The sequence below is a fragment of the Argiope bruennichi genome, chromosome 5 (genome assembly GCF_947563725.1).
Source record: "Argiope bruennichi chromosome 5, qqArgBrue1.1, whole genome shotgun sequence".
Classification (NCBI taxonomy): domain Eukaryota; kingdom Metazoa; phylum Arthropoda; class Arachnida; order Araneae; family Araneidae; genus Argiope; species Argiope bruennichi.
In genome coordinates, this window is record NC_079155.1 from 83,546,492 (window position 1) to 83,564,067 (window position 17,576).

At 29.7% G+C, this 17,576-nt stretch overlaps 1 protein-coding gene across 3 annotated transcripts in view; it reads right to left on the minus strand.

Moving 5' to 3' along the window:
• LOC129969116 (snRNA-activating protein complex subunit 1-like) overlaps nucleotides 1–17,576 on the minus strand; it is a 45,682-nt gene that overhangs the window by 10,621 nt on the left and 17,485 nt on the right. For all 3 annotated transcript variants that reach the window (XM_056083532.1, XM_056083530.1, XM_056083531.1), the window contains exons 7-10: nucleotides 15,788–15,888; nucleotides 7,466–7,529; nucleotides 7,170–7,380; nucleotides 4,470–4,595 (exon numbers count right to left, since the gene is read on the minus strand). In XM_056083532.1, the coding sequence (XP_055939507.1) occupies nucleotides 4,470–4,595; nucleotides 7,170–7,380; nucleotides 7,466–7,529; nucleotides 15,788–15,888 (502 nt within the window). The remainder of the gene's footprint in view (nucleotides 1–4,469; nucleotides 4,596–7,169; nucleotides 7,381–7,465; nucleotides 7,530–15,787; nucleotides 15,889–17,576) is intronic.

A 17,576-nucleotide genomic window follows, 5' to 3' on the forward strand; every position in this document is an offset into this window, starting at 1 on the left:
ACAAGTTTGGACTCCCAAAAGCAATAGCGGGAATGGGATAGATTAAAGGTAGAAGACTTGTGGCCCATTGTTGAAAATTTCAATAAACGTTTGCGCTTCTGCATTGCTATAAAAGGCGACCACTTTGAAACTGTTAAAATTTCTTCTTATGAAATGACGAGTAGCATTGGCTGCATCTAATTATGAAGAAACTCTAATATCACGCAGTGGTATAAAAGTTCATCTAATCGCATACTAATACTACTTACGATGCAAAGGATTCAAAAGTTGGTGATCAACATCCTTTTAAAAACATCAACGGGATTTATTCATTAAGGTTCAACAGAAAATATAAAATCAAGAAGTTACTTTAACAAAATTTTAAAAGCACAGAAAGTATTATATTGTCTATTCTCAGACATTTCTGAAACTCGTAGCAAACAAACGTCGCTAGAGCGAAAAGCAAGCCAGAGAGCGGGAGAATGGATTCGGATATATCCTTACAAAAGCTGGCATCCGCTTTTATATGATCTCATGGCGATCACGTGATTGATTTACATGTACATACAGATTTACATTTGCATATTGCACAGTAGTTACGACTCGAATCAGAAATACCGAAATCTTATGCTAATTAGTCAGATGATTGCATCTAAATAGTTTAATCTTAGACAATATTAAATTAGCACGAGATTATGATAATTTATTATTTACGAGATGAATATGTTTAAAGATTAAAAGAAACAATTTCTCAAGAAGGAACAGAAGCAAACTATGCTTTTGTTTATGTAGGCATTTTCGCGTACATTTCGAACTTTGGCTAGGAAAACTAACCGAAAATGGTAATAATAATTACGATTAAATTATCTTTTTCTTAACAGAAACAAACTAAATTATTTATTCGTAAAAGTCTACTGTTTTTATTATTTGCTATATTTTGTTAATTTATTGATTTTTAATAAAGTTAAATTAAAAAATTTTCGTTCAGATTTTTTTTGCTGCATTCTGTATAGGAAAATATTATCATCTGCACTATACAAAGTGCAAAGTCAAATAGTCCAAGAAAGAAAAATATATGCTGGGTAAAATTAACTTACTTATTAACAAAAGTAATAATTTTTATACACATATGATTTTACAGAAATAAATTTTGATGAAAGCATAGTAAATAAATAATCTAGCAAAACTCAAACTAAAAAATTTAACTATGTTTCAACTAAATATATATATTAAAAAAAAACATATGACAATTTTTTTTGTTTTTTATTATACATTAAGCAATAGAGTGAAATATTTTTTTAATTGAAAATAGAGTATAATATATGACAAAAAATAATATATGAAAATAACAATTATCAAACAAATGGTAACAACATGGTAAAAAAAAAAAAAATCATAAAATGTATCACACCCGTTGTTTTCACTTTTGAACATCAATTATGACTATTGCTTACCATGTGTGTGTGGGGGGGGGGATCCCTATATTTCATCATCAATTAAAATTATAAATCGAACAGTAATTTTGAAAAGGTATACAGTTTTATAGTCCACAGTAAAGGTATACAGCCATTTTTATGAAAAAAATTACAATATTAAAACTTGAAATTATTAAATTTTGTCCAAAAATTACATTTCAAAATCAGTTGTGAAACTTAATAGGCTACAGAAAACAGTTCAATTAGAATTGATACACAAATAACATTATAATATTTGTACATTTAAAAGAATAACATTTATATATGTGTATTCATATAGATATTTCACAAGCACATTACATCGCATAGTAAATATCTGCATTAATTAATTTTTTTTAAAGTATCAAAACTGGAGAACAGCAAATTGAAATGTTCAAAACTTACTTTAAAAAAAGGATTGTTCTTACAAATAGGGCTGTGCCGATAAAAAAATGATTTTTGGATACTAGTTTTGGAAAAATATCGATCTATCATGAATAATGATCCCTATATCGATCTATAATATATCGATAATCCCTATATCGATATATTATCGATCTATAATGAGCCATGATCATGAATCAAGATGGATCGCCATACGATGGTTCACAATGGATCGCCATGCAATAAATATATATTCATATACATGCGATATTCAAAATAAAGTTGTGTTTTTGATTTCGTTCTGGTTAACGGTTACTGTTTATTTTTGTTGCTCTTCATTTTCTTTTTCACCTTCACACACAATTTTTGTTAATATTTCTATTAATACTGTCATATCCAAATGTATAAAAATACTTGTTTTAAGTATGCCATTTTGGAATAAACTGTTTTCTGTTCCCTAACTGAATGATACCATTATGGAAAAATAATTGTAGTTATCAGATCGTCGACAGTCCTTTGTTTAATTGCTAAATATTCATCTACAGAAACAAAGACGAAAGGGATTAATGCAAATAAAATCCACAATTTTATTAGCATGTCGCATTTTCACACTCATGCGTACATACATAAAAAAAGAAGTGCCATAATACCTTCGCTTTCGTCTGGTGGCCGAATGGCTTGCTGAACTCTTTTCAAAACTAGTTTGAGTGTTCTATCGATATTGATCGAACTTCAGATACTTACCGAATTTTTTATACACATCGAATTACCGATACATATCGTATTGCCGATACTGATCGAACTTTCGATACTTATCCTATTTTCGATATATATCATATTTTCGAGACTTCGAAAGTGATCGAATTTGCATGACTATTGAGAATCAGTCCTGGTAATGTTTTACGAATATTTTTTGGCGATTTCAAGACACTGTTTTGCATATCGGTAGAATGTTTTTTTCCCCCTCTTTTTAATCCATATGCTCCTTTGTAGTATGCGCTTTTATATTTCTAAAAGTGCATAATTTTTCTAGTTTTATGTCTTTAAAAAAATGCTCTTTTCCAAATTCATTATATATTTTTTATTACAATATATTACTTTTTATTTAAAATAAAGATTATTTTTAATGGATAAATTTTATTACACCAATTTATTTCACTTTATATGATTGGATTACATGTTGCACTTTTTTCAAATTTTCATACAGTTTTAAAAAGTTTTTTTCCCTTTTTTTTATTTTTATTTTGAATTGATTTACAAGTTCCTGTATCCAATTGACTTAAGAAATTTTTTGTGAGATAATTATTTTTCTTTTTTAATGTAAAGATATTTTAGTGGCGATTTTTCAATCTCTTAACTGTTTTTTATTATAATCCTTTTTTTTATTCATTTTAATTTTTCATATTTTATTTCATTTCAAATTTTTTAAAAATGCCAAAATGTTGATAAAATACTTAGAAATAAAAGATAATTAACTAAAATTTTAATATTCAGAAACACAATTTTGTACTTAAATACTGGTTATTTCTTCATCAAATTTATATTAATGATAATATATAATGGCATAGTTTTCTTTTATTTGAAAACAACCAGGACCTTTTATAAGATTTTTTATGTATTACATCATTCGTTCATAAATAAGTTTAGCCTCCATAATATTTGTTATTAATGTTTTACTCATTTCAGAATTACTACTTTTCATCTCTTTTTGAGTTTTGAAACAGTAAATTGATTAATTAATTTTTAGTAACATAACATATCTATTGTTAAAATTCTAGTGCATACCCAAATTAAATCTGCCAATAATACTATTAAAAAAGAATAAATATTTATGTATTCATGATTTATTAAAACTACTTAATTTTATTTGTTAAATGCATTATTATGATGTTTTCCCTTCTTTTTCTAAGAATAAAAGAAACTTTTTTTTTGTCAGAAGTAAAAGAGGATAAAATTTTAAATATAATCATATTGAGAAAAAAGCAATATTATAAATTGCAACATGAAAACATTGCTTTGACTTTGACATACTTTATTAAAGGGGTTTTAACACAATTACTTTCTAATTATTTTTATTCAAAAGAAAACAAATATTTTTATTATATAAATAGGAATTTCCTTTCATTTGGAGTCATTCTGATAAGTCAATATGTTAAGAGATGCTATTTATAACTTATAATAGTTATAAATAAATAATGATATCACAATATATCGAAATGTGTTGGACGATATATCACGATGATGTTCAGTCATAACCCAGCCCTAGTTACAAATGACGAGGCTTAACATTTCTTTACATTCTGCAGCATAAGCTGTCAGGAGACTTTAATATTTTTCTTGGCTGTCCTTTTCATGATCTTTCTTTAGATATATGGTTCCTAATGTTTTTTCCGAAGTAAGTTATTTTATTGCATCATTGAAATTGTAAAGCAAATTAAAAAGCAATGCAGTTCTTTATTGTACACATATAAAGCACAAAAGCAATAATTAAAAAATTTATTTTTCATTACAACTTTTAAAAATACTGTATATTAAGGTGAAAATTCCAATACGTTTCAAGATTAAAGAACATGTATGGTCATATCTTCAATTACATAAAAAAAACAAAGAAAAGAAAAAATATCATTATTTCAGATGAAATTAAAAGTTTACCTTCGGAAAGCTCTCCAATTTCCATCCATAGCTGCTTTTCCAAATCCACTTTTGTCTCTTTTCTTGGACGACCAACTCGTCTCTTTTCTACTGGTGTGCGCCGCGTCCAACGTCTCTTCGGTACATCTAGTAATTACAACATCAGATTAACAACCAACCATTACACATTATATTAACAACCAACCATTACACATTGTATTAACAACCAACACAAAAAGTTTTTGTAAACTTTAGCCATTTTGGATAGTGAAAATGTAATTCAAAAGTGTCAATACAACAAAAATAAACAGTAAATTCAACTACTTAAAATATTAATGATTCTTAATTTATAAATTTCACTACAAAACCATATTATTAAAAAATAAATTAATGGGTCTAGACATCCAGATGTTCCTTCAGGAGTCCCCCAACATTTTTATTTAAATTTTCAAAAGCTCGATGTGTAACATACATTCCTCATGAAATTGCAGCCCTAGACGAAAAGGAAAGAGTACACCCATAAATTAAGGATTTGATTGAAAAATTCCATTAAATATAGCTTTAGAATGGATATGGAAGTAATTTATATGATTATAAACTTAAGTTCAAAGACATCTTTGAATAATCTAAGATTTTTTTCAAAAAATTTCCAAATTTAATGATTAATTTATAAATTTTCTGTGTATTTAAGAAAAATGATTAATTTTTACAACTTATCCAAAATCAGGAAATTCTTTGACATCAAAATATTAGAAAAAAAAAATATCTAAATGATTTTTTTTTATTAAATGAATCAAGGTGTTATTTGTATTAACATTTTAGTTTTTCCAAAAAAATTTCAAATAAGATCTTTGTACATTCTGAACATGCGGTGGAAATTTGTTCTTCGGAATAAAGAAGTAAAAGCGAATCAACCATTCGTTTTTCACATAATCATGCATTGGTTCTTCAATAAATGCGGATTTAAACAAGATATAGTTTTTAAAACAGCAAACTTTATGGGCATGCATTCAAATGTTTTTTTATAGTATTCTTCACAATTATAAAGGCTCTGCTTTTTCAGCTTCAGTAGCTCCATTAGTAATCAAGTAACTTGTAGCCATTATTCCAACAGGTTTTAGAACTTTTATGATCATCAAGCTCTATCACAAATAAGGTGTTTCATCAAAGTATATTACAAATTTGTTATTGTTTTAAAACTTCTTAACAGATTCATGAGGAAAAAAAAAAATGGAACTAATCTGTAACAAATAACATACGACATTTTTGTATGACCTTTCATTAACAGTGAACAAATGTTAAAATATTTCCGATATATCATTTAATGCATTAAATGATCCATTGGGATACAACAAATTCTCATGCTCATAAAAGTTCGGCCATAAATGATTATTCTTGAACTAATAAAATTTCGAAACCGCCATTCATTTCAACTTTGATGTTTTCAGACTTGACAAGTCATCTTTCCCTATATTACATTTAATCCAATGTCATTGATTTCTTTTTTTAACTGACACATAATTTTGTATGGTTTCCTCTTTAGGTAAGACTAGTGTCTGTTTTCCTATAAACTTATTATCCTTTTACAAAATGAGCAGTACGCAGCAAACGGATTCTACGGAACTTCTCTAACCCATTCAGCAAAGTATGGATTCATATTTTTATCCGTAAAATTCGTATTAAATATGTATTTTGAGCAGCTCATCGTTAAAAAAAATAATCTACTTAAAACAAATACACGATTTCTCAAATAATAAACAACCATTCAATAAACTCACGTATGGTTGACTAAACATCACCGCGATGCTTATGCAGAATGAATGTCGGTATTCCCGCCAGAAAAATTTATTCTATTCTCTCACCAAGTTATAGCGGTCTTGCGCATGCTCATTAGCTGTAATGACAGGATCTCTTGGGAGGAAAAAAACTGTCTCTCCAATCATAATTACATTGACCTATACATAAAAAAAGATTTTCGACAGGAAACGGACTGAGTTTACGCGATTACATTAGTCGCGAATGGTGATGTTCCGTTTCTGCAGTTATGAATCGTTTATTCTTGCAAACTTCAGAGATCGCCATTTTTTTGATAAAAAAAGAAATAAGAAATGTAAAGTCCCATGCACATTTCCATTAATTAACATTTTATGGAAACTTCAAATTTCCAAGTTTTTGATTATTTTTAAATTTCCTGTACCTTTCGATTTTTAAATACACTGTATAGAAATTAATTCAAATTGACATATGATCCCATTAAATGTTAATTAGATAGTGGAGATTTGCCCATTCAGTATTAATTAGGAATAATAGCTACTTTTCTGAAAATATGTAACAGCATTTAGCACAATTTCTGTTTTCTTTCTTAGGAAAAAGTTTTTCATTTTTTTTTTCAATGTCTAAACTCATGCTTCAATCTTCAGGGGTACTCAGAAGAGCAAAATTTTACAGAAATTTTTTTAACACACACTCACACGCACGCACGCACACATACACACACACACACACACACACACATACATACACACACACACACACACGACAGAGAGATGTATATATGCTGTAAATAATTATATCCTTTATAGCCTAAAAATTATCATTTTCTCTTACTATACTTGTTTTTTGGAATCAGTTTTCCTCAACTCAAATTTTTGGATGTCAATATTTTATAGAGGTTGCTCAGTTTGAATTAGTCAAGTTTCAATATAAATTTCAATTACTTACATATTTTATCACATTTCTCAACATCTTCATTCCCTGTGGATGTTCTTTGGAGTTTTGCTTTTCTGAAAAGTGATTCTCTTTGGGTTTGTGATCTTGTAACTCTTTCATTATCTTCATCCTCATCTGTTGGATTTAACTGCCTAAACAATGCCTTTGATGTAAATGCGTTTGTTTTAATTTGAGCTCTTCTAAAACCTATATTGTCTATTTCCTATAAAGAGAAAAACATCATTAATTGAAAGATTGAGAGATGAAAAGCTAAATTAAGATGAATAAATAAATTCACATAATCTTACTTCGTCACTTAGGCTATTTGCATCTGAATTATCTGGGCCAGCACAAACTAACTGGGGAAGTTGTCTGAAATCATTGAAAAGGCCATTTGTGATACATGAATTGTACAGGTGATGATACATATTAAAGATAATGAATTGTACATTAATGATGATACATAAAAATTATTCAAACTAATAAAAATTGCAAGGCTACTCTAATTTATTAATTAAAAAATAATAAAGCATAACTGAATTAATTATATAAAGAACTAATTAATGCTTATGAAAATTGCTTTTTCATAACAGAAATTATCATTTCATGAATATTTAAAGTTGTAAACACACACACAAGCACAATACATACATAAAAAAATTATGATATTCAATCTTCTGATTGTCTGGTGATGTCACAAAAATGCAAGAATGCAGAATTTTTATCATGTCTGAATTGTCTAAATGCAAAAGTAATACTAAAAAAAGAGAAATAAACGAAAAATTTCCTCCATATTTTTTAGTTCCATTAAATAATGTATTTATGAAAATTTCGAAAATTGCATATTATTTTAGAAAGGTCTCCACAGAGACCTTTTAAAGCTACAAATATTATAGATTAGATTCTTGAACATTCAACTCAAACCTAAAGAAAAATAATTAATAATAAGGTGTTCGAAGTTGAAAAAAAAATCACTAGCAGTATTTTTAATTTTACTGCCATTTGAGATAATAATTGAAAGTTCAATTACTTTTAGCTTATATTAATTCCAAAATGAGTAATATTATTATAAGTAATGATACTTGTTTGTTTCTAGAAAATGGATTCAGCCTCCTTATAAATTGAATGTTATTAAAACATTAATTAATAACTGATTACAAAACTGATGACTTATTTAAAAATATGTGAAAAACTTTTTTTCATTAAAAATTTTATTGAAAACCATATAGAGTTACACAAGTATACTATTTTGTATCGAACATATCTGGTGTGCCAAAACTGTGCATTTTAGGCACAAATTTATTGCATTTTTAATATTTTATAAATGATAATATATTTCCCCATTTTGAAAATGAATTATATCTCTTGAATGAATATTACCATTTCAAAAATTACTTTTAATTCTATCAAACAATAGTGTAAGTCTATAAAACAATAAAAAATATCATACATTACACTCAATATTAAATACAGTAACTCAAACAGATAAACTGTGAAACATTTACCATGTGTTACTAGCAGGTCAAAAATTATACACAGACGCCTTTTTGCCCTAACTCAAATGTACTCGTAGTCCTACATTAAAATCGTAAAAAATAACACGAGAAAAATCTTCTAGCTAGCTTTCTCTTGTTGTTACAAAAAAAACATGCCATTCCTAGAAAACAAAAGTTTTACAGCTGAGTTGAGTTGTAAATTCTGCTCAGTTTACATATACTCCCACCTTGCAAAGTTACATTTATAGACTGCAACTTAACATCTACGATAATATTTAGAATTCCAAAATTAAAATTAAAGTTCAAGTTTTAATGTTCATAAGTTTAATTGACGTGGAATTTTTATAGTTCTTCCTAGTCTACTTTTGGGATGATACTGCATTCCAACAGTATCAATATTCTCAGAAGAAGGGTCAGTTGGTCTAGCTGCCTTCAAAACGACAGCATCAGTTTTTCTAGCTGTCTTCAAGACATCAACATCAGTTTTGAGGACACTTCCAGTCACTTCAGTCAACATCAATTTGGCAGACTCTTCCAAAGAACGTTTGAAATGGACAGATTCTTTCAATCTTTGTAAGTCTTTAATCTCGTAACTCTAGGGACTCCATCTTTTCCATGAAAAACATCTACGATAATTCCAAGTGGCCAATTGAAGCGTTTGACAATGTCATGCCCAATAAGAACAGCATAACTAATATTCAAAACATCATTCCTTCTTATTCCTCTGTGGACTAAATGAGCAAGATATTCATTTCTGAATCGTTGCCTAAGATTTTCACGTAATCTGTGCAAGTATTTTATATATTTTGCGAAGGAAGATCTGTCTACATTGTCAAGACCTGGAGTTTCGCCGTTGTTGCCACCATGAATAAACATGGCAGGTGTCAATGGTACCAACTCATTTGCATCCTCTTGAAGATAAGTAAGTGGTCGAGCGTTTATTATTGGCTCACAATCACATAATATCGTGTTGAGTTCTTCACAGCCGATGTTGGATTTACAAAGCACTAGGGATTGCAATACCGGTATACCGAATACCGGTATTTTGAGCCATTTGTACGATTTCGTAATACCGGTATTCACAAGTTTAAATACCAGTTTTTCGGTATTTACCAGAAATTTTTTAAATTGTCTCCGCTATTTGTTCAGGTATCGCGAACCTAACAATATAGTATACATTTTTGTTTTTATGTCTCCCTAACGGGCGAAATTAATTAGCTAATTAATCGCTTAATTAATTGCTTAAATATAAATTAGCGAAACATGGATTATCCCTGAAAGAAAATATTGTATCCATAACGACTGATGGAGCAACAATTATGAAAAAAGTTGGAAAGTTGATTGGTGCAAATCAGCAGTTGTGCTATGCACATGGAATTCAATTAGGAGTAATAGATGTATTATACCACAAATATAAAGAACAGAAGAATCCAAATACTATGGATATAGAAACTTTGGATTCCAACTTTGAAAAGAGTAAGAGGGAGAGTGATATTGACAATGAAGATAATGACAATGTAATTGTTGAAGAAGATATTGCTAATGAGGATGAAATATTAACCTATCAAGAATTGCTTCCTATAATTTATAAAGTTCGAAAAATTGTTAAAATATTTAAACGCTCCCCTATAAAAAGGATATATTACTAAAATATATATTAACTGAAAATAAAACAGAATATTAATGTTAGATTTTAAGACACGTTGGAACAGTTTACTTCTAATGATGGAACGATTTTTGAAACTGAGAAATCCAATCCAAAAAGTAATAATCGACTTAAACCTGTAAATTAATTTTTCAGATAGTGAATTCGACTTAATATCCAGAACTATATCAGTTTTACTTCCAATAAAACTGACTATTGAGGCATTATGTCGGTGAGATTCTAATTTATTAACAGCTAATGCAACAATAAATTTCATGTTGCTGTCACTGAAAGAACAGCACACATTAGTATCTGAAGAATTATATATTACATTGAAAAATCGAACAGAAGAAAGGCATACCGAAATAGAAAATGTCTTATGGTATTTACATAATTATAATGATTTTAAAAATGAAAATGAAAAGAAGAAAAGGAAATAACCAATTCAAATCTGATTAAGTTAGAATAAAGTTTCTTAATTTTTTTCCCCACAAACCTATCCACATTCAGAATTTGGTTCAATTATCGAAGATTATGATGTCACTACTGTCGATAGTGAAAAGGAATTGTCCCTTGAACAAAAATTAGAATTAGCGATAAATAAAAAAAATTCAAAGAACCAAAATACAATATAGAAATCAGCTATATCCAATACCATCCGACGAGAAGTCGATTTATTTGAAGATGAGGGATTTAGAAGTAAATACTTGGAAAAAGTATATCGCGCATTGCTAACAGTACCACCAACTAGAATAGATGCGAAAAGAGCGTTTTCGACAGCTGGTCATTTTTACACAAAATTACTTTTCAGGCTCAATGACTGTACAATTGATGCTTTATGTTTTTTTAGATCACATTTCAAAAATTTGTAATATTACCACAAACTGAATCGTGATATTTACACTTTTTTTGTGATTTAAATAAATAAGATGTTTCTTTACTTTTTTGTGATTATATACTGTGATAATTTATGAGTTACAAATTATTTTTTGTGATATTTACACTCTCTAACAAAACTGGCAAATAAAAAAAAGAAACACCTGTGTTTTCTTTCTTTTTCCAAAATTTCTAATACCGGTATTAAGATTTAAAAAATACCGAATACCGGTATTGAAATTTTGCTCCGGTATTGCAATCCCTACCCAGCGCCCTGCGCAGAAGTTCTTTAAGCATTCTTACGATATGCTCCCAAAATCAACTCCACCATGCTGCTGTGGGAGGAATAAATTTCCAAGGAATTTTCTGAGCGGTTGAGTACACTGCTATCTTTTCCCAATCCAAAGCTTTTAAAGCACAGCTAGTTCCCACAAAGTTCGTGCCGTTATCCGAATATAGAACGGAAATTCTGCCTCTTCTGGCAATGAATCGTCTTTCGGCTTGAATATAAGCATCGGTAGTAAGTGACTGAACCAACTCAAAATGGACTGCTCGATAGACGGTGCAAGTAAATACAACAATCTATGCCTTACCATTTGACTTCAAATAGAGAGGACCAGCATAATCTACACCGGACACTTCAAAGACCTTCGACAGTGTAACTCTATCACTGGGCAGCTGAGTAAAAGAAACTTCAACTGGTTTAGATTTGAACTGTTTGCAAGTCACACACTTAGAAAGGATTTTTTTTTTCTTTCTCACAAAATCCAATACTTCTCTCTAAGCAAATTTAAAAGTATCTGAATTCCTGCATGACAATTCCTTTCATGGGTGTAGGTAATGAGTTGTCTCACTATTTCATGATGCGTGGAAGGATTGCAGGCTTCAGAAAATAATCTTTGTGTTTCATATATAATTTTAGTTTTCAACCTTAGTATATCTTTTTCATCACGAAAAGTTCCAAGGAATTTTAATTTATCATCATTTTTGGTAGAAAAAGATTCTTTTTGGATCATCCGTATTATACACTCTTCAGCTTCTTCAAATTCCATTTGAGATAATTCCCCTTGAATAGTTGACTCGGGGTTAATGCAATTATTCTTAAAACGAAGAACCCAACCAATCATGCAAACTATACTTTGATCATTGGAAAAATATTTATAATACCAGTCATTAGAAGAAGTCTTTTCAATATTTTCCAGAATTTTAAAAGTTTTCAGTTTTTCCAATTCAATTTCTTCTTTAAATTCCAGAGTTAAGGAGCTCAGGACATGCTCGAAAGGGACTTTCAACCACTTGGGAACCCTCCCACCAAGCAAGAAAAACCATTTGCGTGGCATTGCATCCTCTTGAAGGAAAATCACTTGGATTCATTTCCCCAGCCACATGGTGCCATGAAGAGGATTTGCTTAGTCTTCTTATTTCTTGTACACGGTTCCTAACGAATACAGACCGGTTTTCTTCTCTTGAAATCCAGGCAATTACTGTTGTCGAGTCACTCAAGTAGAAACATCTCATGCCTTTCCAATGTAGAGCTTCTTTACCAATTCAGTCAGCCTAGCTCCCACCAAAGCAGCCAAGAGTTCTTTTTCGAGGAATTGTTCCGCCATCCCTCTTGAGAGGTGCTACTCTGGATTTTGCAGCAATTAGTCTTAATTCTACATTTTCACCTTGTTCAACCCATAGGAATATGATGGTGGCATATACGTCTTTGCAAGCACCACAAAAACAATGCAGCGTCCCTTTATATTGGTAAAATCATAGTGGATCCATCTGTGAATATGTATCTGCTCCAACAAATGAAGTTCATGAAACTACTGTAAAAACTGCTGCTTTAGTCTATCGTTTAATATGTCTTCATCCCAACCTATTCCCAGTTTCCAAGCTTCTTGCAAAGCCAGTTTGGGGAGAATCGAAACTGGAGACATGCAACCAATGGGATCATATATTTTGTGTACAAGTGACAAGATTTTCCTCGAGAACTTCACTACATTTATTTCACTCAACCAGTTCATGTTGACTCTCAAAATGTCCTTTTGGCGATTCCATACTAACCCTAGCATAGGAGTTTCGGATTTTTCTGATTCTTTTGAGATTTCTTCCGAATTTTCCCATCCCCTTAAATCAAAACCATCTTCTTTCACTACTTCAGTGGAGTTGGAAACAAAATCCTTAATTTCTTCTTGACTGCCAACACTTGTCACAACATTATCAACGTAAAAACTTCTTTGTAACTTATTCTTGAAAACAGCATCAAATGATTCACATTTATTTATATGAAGCTCTATCACGGCTCCCAGCAGAAATGGATATTTTATGCCAAAAACTACTTTTGTATGATGGAAAACTTTTAATTTCTTACGTTCTTCGTTTTCCCACCACAGAAACCTCAATACATCACAGTCGGGTTTTTTTCAACACTGACTTGAAGAAACACCTTTCGAATGTCCGCTGTATATATGCATAATATATACATTTTTAATTTGTGCCAACACTAATTTGTTGCAGAATGATTCAGTTAGTCTTACTTTTAGGTCATATCAAATAAACAGAAATTTTAAATGATATATTCCATATTATTCATTTAATAACTTTAAAAAAATCAACAATTTTGGCAAACAATCTGGTTACCAAAAGCGGCAAGTTACCGTAAAAACGATTGTACATTTTTTTAATGTCACTGACTCTGTCTTGCAATTACTGACATTTTCTTTGCAGACTAAAAACCTTTCAATGTGATGATATGTACATAAATAATACTTTTATATTTTATTAAATATCTAACAGATGAATATAGAGCCAAGTACAGTTGATGGAGTGGTAGCATTGTTTGATACAATGGAAAACCCAATGATTTAACAATTGACTTTGTGGTGATAAAGGCTTATAAAAAAATCAAATTCTGCTCAATGTTTTATTTGTTGTTGTTGTCGTCGTTGTGTCCATGGAAATGCAAAAAGTGAAGAAAGAAAGTCTCAGATATTGTCAAAGGTCCAGAGGACCACTGCTACCAGCTTTGGTGCTCCAGGATTGTAAAGGATCTCCCGAAGTGAATATATCAGTGGTAACCAGCCGAACTTTAAGATATCTGCGATAATAAATGGGCACTCAAAGATGTGTCTCGGTGTGAGCTGAATTTCTGGGCAGTTCTTGCAATAAATATAGGTTCTTGTCCCATCAGGAAGGATCTTTATTCTCTTATAGTGGTTTGTATTTCATCTATTTGATGTAATTGTTACATTCCTAGGGAAATCAAAATCAGTGATGAAATGCTTCCTAGAGGACTGATTTATAAATTGGCCACAATGTTCACATCTACAAGTGTGATGGTGGAACTAGATGGAACAAGATTTCATGCCTCTTTGGCTAAAGCATTCGCACACTCATTACCCTCGATGTTTGCATGAGCAGGTATCCACTGCAATACACAAGATTTCCTCTTGCAATGCAGTTGATCGAGTAAGTCATTTATAGTAGAGGTGATGTTTGTGTCTCCGTTTCCGATGGCCTCTAAGGTCGATTTAGTGTCTGAGAAAACAACCAGTTCCTCAGCAAGTTCCATAGCTTCAGAATTAGTCAGGTAAAAAGTTTGGGCTTCTTTGATTGCCAAAAGTTCGCTGGTGAAGTTGGAGGCAATCAAACCTGTGTTAATTTTAAGATTGAATTTCTCATCATGTGGAAGAATAAAGAAGATGCCTGCTCCACCTCTGTTGAGGGATTTATCTGAAGAACCATCAGTGAAAGCAACTGCCAGTTTTCCTGGAAGAGCTTTTCTATGGTTTCTAGACCCTATTGTCTAATAGGGTTCTCTTTTAGAGCAGAGTTGAAGCAACAATATTTTAGTTGAAACAGGGTTTTAAAAATGATAGTAGATTTCCTACTGTCATCTGAAATTGCATCTGTTGACTCTTTTCAGCTCATAAACTTTCAATTACTATCTACGTTTTTGTCTTAAATCCATTATACTTTGAAAAAGGCATCTTATCTTCAATATCTTATCATAACAAGCAATATATATGGGTTTCCTAGTATTCAAAATAGTTTGCAGAGTTCAATGATGAGATTTAAACTAAACATACTCCAAAATTCATGTCTCATTGGAAGTCTATCAGTTTTGATTGTGCAATGCATCATGATCAAACTTCATGAGAGTTAAGTTTCTCTGTTTGGGAGTGACAACAGATGTAAGAGAGAAACTGTTGAAGTGATTATTTGTTTTCGAAACTATGGCGAAAAATAAAAGCACTTAATGCTTGTGTTGCACTGTTTTGATTTAAATATATGTTGCTGATGTTTCCTTCAGTGTTGTCATCTATGAACAAAACTGCTTATATTCATTTTCACAATCAATTCTAATAGGAACTACATTTCTGGCACCCCTGGGTGGAAATGTAAATATTACAAAATACTAGAAAATGCATCTAATATTTAAGACAAATTTCAGAAAGGTGATCTTTTTTCATGTTATTTATTTTTGTTTAATAAACAGTAGAAACAGCCTTCTCTGCCAAGTGTCATAACTAGACTGCTGTAACGAAATACAGTACATTTTTTAATAAGTATTCCTTTTATTTTATGCCCCATTCATGGAAAGTTACAAATATTATACTTACTTCAAATATTTTTTGATATCCAAATCAGTCGCCAATCCTTGATTCGGTATTGGTACATTTTTTGATAAGTTTGCATAAGTATTATTCAATTCTTCAATTTCCTTAAAGAAAAAAGGAAGTAAAAAAAAAAAAAACTTTTAAAACTATTTTTAAACCAATGCATCTCATTCAATAGTAACTTAATAATATACAAAATTAACCTCATTTTGATTTCTAGAATATGCAACAGAATTACTTCTTGAAATAGTCCATTGACAAACAATTTTTAATATTGTTTATGAAACCAAAAATTTCATCTTTCATTCATCATTTTGGCAAACCAAAATTAAGAGATAAGGAACGAGATAAGTTACAGAAAAACCTTTTCAATAACAGTTTGGAAACAGCAAAATTTATTTACACATTTTTATTTCCTTTGTAAAAAGTAATTTTATCAACTTAAGTTATTGCATTAGTAAATAAAAAAAAAAAAAATTGAAACAAGATCAACAAAAACGAAGAGAATATAATTTTTAAAGAAAAATATAATTTTTTTAAATAAAAATATAAATATATAAAGAGAATATAATTTGTTTCACCTTTTAAAACTCAGCTTTCACCAATCTAATTTCTCTGGGGATAAGGTAAAAATCTTTAATGAGTGGCATACTGAAAGCTCTTTTTAAACTGGTCTCATTATTTCAAATCTTGATCGCATGATATATCATAAAACTCAGAATTTCCAATAACAAATTTCTATACAATATCAAAATGAAGGAATTAAGAATTAACATATACAGGGTCAGAAGAAGAATCTTTCAATATTGAAATACCACTTGATCGTATTGATATCGAATTTGACATAAGGATGCTAGATTTCAAATTAAAAGATTTAAGAGGAAATTTAAAATGAGCAGCTGAATTTTAATTCTATAAAAGTTAGTGACTTTATATTGAATGTTAATAATTAATAAAAGAAAATATCGCTCTGTATTTGTGTTGATGCATGAACAGGATAAATCACCTAATCTAGAGCTATTAAAATTTGGCTTATACATTCTTTCAAAAATCGGGATATGGCTTTAATGCTTTTTCCTGGAATTTTAATTACATTAGCAAGATTTTTTTATGATGATAATTTTTAAAAATTACTTTTCAATGACACAAATGGTTGCATAAATTTTTCCTGAATGTTTGCAATTTTTTAAAATTACTTTTTTGTTCATTTTCCATAACAGATTTATTTATTACAATGAAATTCAAACTTTTTCATTATTTCATCCTATATTTAATTATGTGATTTTCTTATATTTCTGAAAGCTAAGATAAAATAATTCCATTTTTTTATATTTGTGTAAATTAATGACATGAGAAAGTGGAATGCAATGAGAAAGTGAATACTGTAAAATTTAGAAGACAAATGAATCAATTTATAAATATTTCCATTTTTAAGTGCAGTATCATGTAATGAGACTTAATTAATGTGTTTCATACATCTAATAAAAGATGACTATTAAAACGGCTTTAATATTTACAGCAATGTTACATTTAAATATACTTTGTTGAAGGTATCATAACCCTCAAATTATTTCATAAAATTTATCATTGAAATTACACACAATAATATTTCCAACCGGCTAGTCTCCATGCAATTAGTCTAAAGTAAGGAAGAGTTTTGTCACAAAGGTATGTTCAAAGATATCATTACTTCTACTAGAATTTCCCTCCATCTATCTGTTTGTTTTTAATAGTTTTATCATTCTTAACATTTTAAATATATTAATAATCATACCAATATGTTAAAGACAGT